This window comes from Perkinsus marinus (assembly GCF_000006405.1).
Source record: "Perkinsus marinus ATCC 50983 genomic scaffold scf_1104296958686, whole genome shotgun sequence".
In the NCBI taxonomy this organism is placed as follows: Eukaryota; Perkinsozoa; order Perkinsida; family Perkinsidae; genus Perkinsus; species Perkinsus marinus.
The window spans coordinates 279388-286804 of NW_003206671.1; the positions used below are offsets into that span (position 1 = coordinate 279388).

General features: G+C 48.8%; 5 protein-coding genes across 5 annotated transcripts in view; 2 read left to right on the forward strand and 3 right to left on the reverse strand.

Annotated features, from left to right (window-relative positions):
- Window positions 1-867, reverse strand: Pmar_PMAR028221 (valacyclovir hydrolase, putative; the record flags this gene model as incomplete). Its single annotated transcript, XM_002774171.1, has 1 exon — window positions 1-867. A coding segment is annotated over exon 1 (853 nt), but the record flags the coding sequence as incomplete, so codon positions are not given.
- A 314-nt stretch (window positions 868-1181) lies between these two features.
- On the reverse strand, window positions 1182-1772 carry Pmar_PMAR028222 (hypothetical protein; the record flags this gene model as incomplete). Its single annotated transcript, XM_002774172.1, has 2 exons — window positions 1182-1559; window positions 1599-1772. 2 exons carry the CDS (start codon window positions 1770-1772, stop codon window positions 1182-1184), a joined length of 552 nt encoding a protein of 183 aa, XP_002774218.1.
- A 65-nt stretch (window positions 1773-1837) lies between these two features.
- Pmar_PMAR028223 (hypothetical protein) lies at window positions 1838-2053 on the reverse strand (the record flags this gene model as incomplete). The annotated part of the gene is made up of 1 exon (XM_002774173.1): window positions 1838-2053. The coding sequence occupies one exon, from the start codon at window positions 2051-2053 to the stop codon at window positions 1838-1840; it is 216 nt and encodes a 71-aa protein (XP_002774219.1).
- A 1912-nt stretch (window positions 2054-3965) lies between these two features.
- Pmar_PMAR028224 (hypothetical protein) lies at window positions 3966-6108 on the forward strand (the record flags this gene model as incomplete). Its single annotated transcript, XM_002774174.1, has 8 exons — window positions 3966-4064; window positions 4108-4158; window positions 4348-4491; window positions 4984-5095; window positions 5165-5281; window positions 5572-5744; window positions 5792-5848; window positions 5980-6108. The coding sequence occupies 8 exons, from the start codon at window positions 3966-3968 to the stop codon at window positions 6106-6108; spliced, it is 882 nt and encodes a 293-aa protein (XP_002774220.1).
- A 255-nt stretch (window positions 6109-6363) lies between these two features.
- Window positions 6364-7417, forward strand: part of Pmar_PMAR028225 (hypothetical protein) — a gene marked incomplete at both ends in the record, with an annotated part of 1712 nt that continues 658 nt past the window's right edge. Inside the window, 5 exons of the mRNA XM_002774175.1 lie at window positions 6364-6552; window positions 6759-6812; window positions 6867-6959; window positions 7042-7092; window positions 7141-7281. Coding sequence (XP_002774221.1) covers window positions 6364-6552; window positions 6759-6812; window positions 6867-6959; window positions 7042-7092; window positions 7141-7281 — 528 coding nt within the window. The remainder of the gene's footprint in view (window positions 6553-6758; window positions 6813-6866; window positions 6960-7041; window positions 7093-7140; window positions 7282-7417) is intronic.

Consider the following 7417-nt stretch of genomic DNA (forward strand, 5'->3'; position numbering starts at 1 on the left):
AGAGGCCCTTGATCTGGCTTCCTTGATGGTTTGAGGGAATTAGTATGTCCGTTCCCCATTGAGTGTAGAAAGCCTTGTACATGTACACTGGGTTCCTGGCACTGGCCTCCTTCTCTTGACGATATAAGTCAGGGCTTGCAGAAGGTCCAAGAAGAGCTGCTCGAAATTGGCGACCAACATATGGACGGATGAACCAAAGCCACCACCTAGGCTTGTCGAACTTGTTCCGAAGATACGGGGCACCGCGAGAGCTGAGCGTTTTGGCATTCGGCGAAGCGATACAGACGAAGCCACATAACTTGAGAGTGTTCACCAGGTAACGATCCATGGATAAACCGAGGACAATCGCTGCCCCATAGGAATGACCGATGATGACACTTCCGGGAGTGGCGAACTTCTCGAGGAAGGCAACCACGTCGCTCTTGATCTGAGCGGTGTGGTAGGCCTTAGGGTCATCGGGCTTCTCGCTGGCTCCGCAACCGTAGAGATCTAGAGCTACCACCCGATGCCCTTGAGCGGTGAAGTGGTCTATCTGCGCCTCGAACTGTTGCATGCGTGCACAGCTTCCGTGGATGAAGATGAGCGCCGGACGACCGGTCGAGACCGGCAGGTTTTCATACACAGCAATGCGGCGACCTGGTCTGATCTCGACGAATCTTATGCAATCTTTGTGGCGGGCATAGAAACCGTCGACCAAGGCAGTAGCGGGACGGTCATAGAAGAGCCAGCGGGTCCATACGTGGTAGCCGAGCCTCAAGGCGATGACAGAGGCCAACCCACCAGCAACAACGGCACCAGCGGTCTTCAGCGCTTGCGGGGGTTGTGGTAGTTCTTTCAGAGAAGGTAACATCATCACGTAAACCTAACTAGCAGTTTCACCCCCTACCATATAATAACAGAGCCGTGACCGACTAACATCCCCTCTAAGACTGATGCTACTCAAGACTCATGAGACACAACGTTCATATCATTCGGAGCACAACGTGCGAGATTTTTCTCTCACTTTGAAACTCTCATGCGATGACATCAAAGGCTCTTCGATGAGTAGAACAGCTTCACTCATCCCCTACCAGTGTCTAAGTAATGGAGAGCTGCGGAGAATAGCAGTCTAAGCACAGCCGTCCATGTAGCTAATACGGCCCTGCTGATGACGAGATCAGTGTCTTCCAAGTTGTACTTTGTCAAGATAAGATCTCCAAGCGGCGGAGCATCGTCAAACCAAGCAAACATGTACGTGTGAAACGCCGAGTGGTGAACGCATTTCCAACCTCCAGGTATTCGGTCGGCGTGAACATACCATAGATACCAGCAGCCACGGCAATACCAATGAAGTAGTGTAGGGTGGCAGCGCCCAGCAGCATCATGAGAGACTCTGAGACAACCATCGAGAGAAATAGGTCGAGGCAGAACCAACCAAACGTGTTGCGACCAGTCAGGCCAATAGCCATGCCAGACGAGACCACTGCGGTGAGACCGATTCCCGGCAGGCACACAAGAAAGTTGGCCTGGGCGCACACTGCGACATTGACGTTGGGATTCGCCCGCTCTCGAGCGAACACCTAGCGTACCTCGTCGAAGAATGGTAAAACCGCTACTACCATGAAGACCAGGAAGGCTCGTACATAGGAGAGCATCGGGACTTGGTCTCTCTGAGCGAAAGAGTCATTAGTCCGAATATTCATGGTGCCGATCATGAAGAAGATAATTGTATACATGACCAGGCGCACCCAGTCGATACTCGGGTTCCTCACGTTGTTCTGGAAGTTCCTCATCAGAAGAGTGATAAACTGCTGCGTTTTGCTGCTCGGCCTGACGATAGCTCTAATCTCACTGCCATTCAAACGAGGAACACTGCATCGTCCCTGGGGAATACTGCCTCATCTTTCTTCGCTTTTGTGTTATGACGCTCGACGAGTGCTTCGACATCGCCGTGACCAGGGAAGTTCTTATTGACCAAGTTCATGACATGCTTGGCGGGGTTAGTGAGAGTCGGTACAGGATAACCGGTAGTCGCGAAGTCCTCCGGGACCTTATCCGGTTGGCCAAAGTACATGACAATGCCTTGGACGAGGAGGCACACCTTGCTGAGCGAGAGCCATATGTCACCACTAGGCTGATGGATGGTCACGACGATTGTGCACTTATCTTCGATGGCTAGGATCTTCGAGTATTCCTTGATGTTGTCGGCCGAGGCAGAGTCCAGGCCGAGTGTAGACACTCACGACTCGGAAACTGGCGGAAACTCTGCGACGAGAAAATGCAAGGTCGGCATCGTTACTTGTAATAAACTGCTCAATCAATATTGTTGCGCGCTATCGCTCGACAATAGCGAGGATTAAGGTTACTGACGTGATCGTAACGCGACACACGACTTGCGGTTCGACTTCACGGACTGGACTCGCCGTACGCACGCCCGTTCAAAGATGTAGAGCCAGGCTATGCCCAGACTAGGAATGACAACTATAATAGATGAGATCTACAGTAGACGTATTGAAAAATATATTTGGTCTTTGGTATGTCGTGCTGGTATCTCATCCTCAAGAGTACTACAGATCTGCATCCTGTTCACTTTTCATGTTGTGCGCGAGTAGGCGTGCGCGAATCGAAGAAGGCGGAGCGAAGCGATTCAGAATCAGCAATTTGTAGCAGCATTTTCCTATTCGCGTCGCCTTCAATTGTGATCATCTGTTCGGAGGGTATTACCGCCATGTCCTAAGGGGAAAGGTAAATGAGTTGTTTGCCTTGACGCGAGAAAAGCTGCATAGGGTGGAGAAAATGTCGTGAAAATAGTACCATCACACTGGGCTGTTCGTCTGAAGTGCGAACCTTGAATTGAAATTTCATTCGCTAGCTGGCATTCGTCCGTGGTTGTCCAGCACCACCGCAGAAAAAAATTGTTACATTGAGTTCTCTAGATGCAGCTGTTTTGCTCCGCCGACGACCTGCCCGTTGAAAGTTCCGAGAAAGGTTGTTCGAGTCGAAGACAGAAACCACCGGCACGCTGTTCCTTCCTAGAGGAAAGTCGTAGTAGACTAAGCACTCAACAAGTGCCGAAGTGATGAAAGCCGTAAAGCTTCTTATGAAGACTAAGCTACGTTCGTACGCAAACTCAATGAGCGGAGCGACGTGATTTTCTTTCCATGAAATGGAACAACGCAGCTATCGACCACACTAATACCACACCTATGAAGCTTCTTATCGACTAATGCTACGGAGATCTCTGTAGTCCGTCACCCAACTCAATATCGTAGTCTAACTGCATCGAGGGAAGTATTACGGTGAATTGGTTTTCCGTCCAGGGGTCGATGGTCGCTTATAGCGACTTGAACGTGAGGTCTCCACACCGGTATCGAGTCTAGTTCTGGAGGTGGCTCGTTGGTATGACCTATTTAAGGACTTTTTCTCAACAGTTAGCGGTCTAGTCTGGCTTTCGTCATCGGAATGGGATGCACCTCGTCCAAGTCAAGCAACATGATCGTATTGGACCCTCGCCAATTGAAGAGGAGTCCCTCTGGTCATCATCTCCAATTTGAACTACCAACTTCACCCTCGGCCGTTCATGGAGGGCCGATAATTGAGGAGCTCTCGAATGAGGAGACGGGCGGCTGTAAGGCCCATCAGCAGGTAATGAAGTCAGACTCTCTGATCAGCAGTCCCGGGGGTCGCCTACTCGTCTATTTCAGCTTGATGATTCTACAGCAGTGACTTCGTCTTCTTCTCAAGATGGCGGCAGCGCGAACGGGCAGGTAGTGATCTCATCGTGATAGCCGTGAATGAATATCTTTCTGTTGTTGATGTGACGGTTGTCCAATATTCTTTGAGTCAACGGAAAACACTGGTCTCATGTAGATCGTAAAATTAATAATTACAGCAAGTGTATGTGATATTCAGTAGGAGCTAAGTAGCATACTAGGTCGACGCTAGATGCACAGCTACATCACAATAATATGATTTTCTCTGTCCTCATGATACTACAATATTCTCAAACCCAGCAGATTCTTCTGAGCATACCCGATGACGACTTCATGGATTGTATATCCGTGGATACTGGCAATGATACCAAGGTGAGATGTTGGAGACCTCCCGATAGTAGAACATGCGATTCAGGTTGGTCCGCTGGTCCACCAGAAACTTGCAGAATTGGATGGGGTCTCTCGGGTAGTAGCGAGGTGGAGAGTAATAGTGTACTGTATGCTAGTCGAACGTTGGTATTGAACTGTGGGCAGTTGTATGAATTAGCACAAGGTCAGTTTCGACCATGTAACTCTCTCGTAAGTCTCTCTCTTGAGAGACTACTGCACCTTCGTCCTTGTGTGGGATGATCTATCGATCTTGAACTGAATCTAGGTCATGTTCGATGCGGCCCGCAGGGCTCAAGCAGAGATCCAGCACTACCTCACAGCAGAGGGAGAGAGTGAATTCGTATCGGTCGGCAAGGCGGGTCCAGTTGAACTCATGGCCAGACCGCCCCCTGTTGGGGAAAAATTCCAGGTAGTGGGAGGGCGTTTGGAAGAGGTGTCTACATATGAGATCATTAAGGCTGTGGTTTTGGTATCGGTCCTGTTTGGAGTGTCCGTTACCTGAGAAATCTTCGATGGAAAAAGTTGGGATTTTTGCTCTTCTGGGTGCGAATGCTCCAGGCTTTCCAGTAGCTATGCAGTGTTAACTCCATAGTTGAAAACTCTGATGGTTAAAGAGTAGGAAGGAAAACGCTTGCTGTAGATCAGATAGAAAGTGGGGACAATCTTTGTGTCCTAATGATTCTTCGCTTTTTTGCTAGATAGTGCACCTGTTTATCCGCTATTTTGGAAGAGTTTTTGATTTTTTATTCTGAAGGCGGAATTTTTTCCAACTAGGCACGCAACAGCGGTCATGTTCATAGTGGCAGTGGCCATGGGAGAACTTCGTGAAGTTGTTGTTCATCATGGTGAACATATTAGGAGTCGATCTCTTGAGCCCGGGATAGCAAGGCTCAAGTTTCAGGTTATGATGGGCCGCCGTTCATTCGGGCGTCACGAGATTGACTTGAATAGCTTACTGGATACGCTGATGGACCCAACTGCATTGTCCAAGTACAATCCACATGCATCAGATGGTGCGTTACGGTTACCAGCTGTGTGGCAGGACTTTGAATGATGTATTCGTCTTGTCGCTTTTCCCCTAGGTCGAATTCTGAGGAAGGGCCTGATTGATGAACCCGAACGGCGACTAGATCTACAGTACGCCACATTTAAAGGTACTGGGAGCGGCTTGTTGAGCATTGGGATGTGCAGCAAAACAGGTATGTTCACTGTGGCAGCTAGAGACGCCGTGTATGCTATACTACGTGAAAGGATTCATGATAATTTGTGGATAGTTTCGCGGCGATCAGTGGACATTCCAGGTGAGAATGGTTCTCTCCTGCTCATGACCAGGCTAAGGAGCCGTCCCATCGAGCACTCGTGTTGTTGAAATTGTGGTACCAACTACATAGCTGGCGTCGAGTATTGGTGCTCGGGTATGTGTGTACGTTGCACAGAAAGGGGTTAGGAATATCTCTGTCCAAGTCTGGAATAATTTTCTATCTTTTAGATTGTCCTTACCAGGACCCGCAACCCGGCTTAGTGAGGTGTGAGTTCTTATGCTATGGCTATGCGATAATGAGAGACCCGCAGACAGGAGAGCTCAGTGTTACTATGTTCAGCCAAGCTGATCCTGGTGGCAATGTGCGGAACATACCAACTTGGATAGCGAATAAAGGCCAGGTTGGTGTGTGGGTCGATCACGAGATGGAAAGTGGACTTGTTCTTAGAGGGCACAACCAGCGAGCCTGAATCACTTATATAATCTCCTTAAAGCGGACCAGAGAGTAAGCAGTATTGATCTCTGTGTAGCGCGACTGGGACGATTGTCTTTGGTCGCTGGTCAAGGAAAGCACGGTTTGGGGATCCGATGATTTCCACTTGTTTAGGTCACTCCCTGATGGGTGTAGTTTGGTAGTACTTCCAATCGGTGGCCATGCGTGAACCGTGTGCAGTAGTCGTTGCAGCCGACCATTCGAAATCAGCAGAGGTTGTTGTGGCGGCTATTGCCTGGTATGAATTCTCTTTCCCCAAGTACAGTAAGTAGTGTACACTCGTCATGTGCTCTAACTGTACGTTGATGGTTTTGTTATGTTCTGATTGGTTTTTTCGGCATGAGGGTCACGTCTCTCGATTGAAACAGGATGTGGCGTTATGGGGTCTCGTAATTTGGAGGGTTGATTCTAATGGATTGTGTGGCGTGATGGTGAAGGTCGCTGCTATCATGGTCTAGGTATTGGGTTCAATCCCCGCAGTTGTTTTTACATAGCAGAAATCATTTGCTGTCCATCATCATAAAGAAATGGGATGCACCTCGTCCAAGTCAAGCAACATGATCGTATTGGACCCTCGCCAATTGAAGAGGAGTCCCTCTGGTCATCATCTCCAATTTGAACTACCAACTTCACCCTCGGCCGTTCATGGAGGGCCGATTATCGAGGAGCTCTCAAGTGAGGAAGCGTCGCATGATTTCAATAAGCGACAAAAAAGGGTATTACGGGAACGGTATTGGATTTTTTTTATTTGTGTTCCATTCTGATTACCGATACGTCGGTTGGCTATTATTTCTAGTCTATCGAGTAGTAACCTACAAGGCTCTCAGTATTTTATCGGTCTACATATATTACTACTATATCATGATGATTGTTGTTCAATCGTTGCGATGCCCGTGCTGATAGCGCTTGTCTCCTCTTTCAGCTACCATTGACAGAGCCGCCCACAACTGACACTTCACATGTCGAGGATGATGAGGTGCGGTCAGCATAGAAGGTCTATGGACTGCATATATTCTTCTGCTTTCGTCAGAGTCGGCTGATGCGAGTTAAATCGTGGCGAAGTGAGGATTTCGCAGACTGTGTTTCAGCGACTTCTGAATCACAGCTCAAAAATGGAGAAGTGGTGAGTGCATCTCGGGATTGGATTTCTAGTTGACATATGCTGCTTACGTGGTTCATGTTTGGGAGAGTTTGGTGACTCGTAGGTAACGCCGAAAGTGCTGCCTGCTATCCCCACTTTGGACCCCGCCACTCAGGTGAGATCTATCGCTTGATTTTAAATGATGAGTTTCCATCTCTTCCAGAAACTGTTGAACGCCGCGATGGAATCACAAAAGAAGATTCTCTATTATCTTTCCCCAGAGGGTATGGGAGAGTTCAAGCCTAATGGCAAGGTCGGTCCAGTGGTGTTGATGGTCGTACCACAGACGAGCGATGCCCCGCAAGTAGTGTGAAGTATTTGCAATTTGTAGGCGGTAGAGCGTGATCTTAGGTGGTGATGGGCTACCGATCATTCGGGTGCGGTGAAGTCGAATTACAAGACCTGCTGGATCTACTGATGGATCCGGCCGCGAGGAAGAA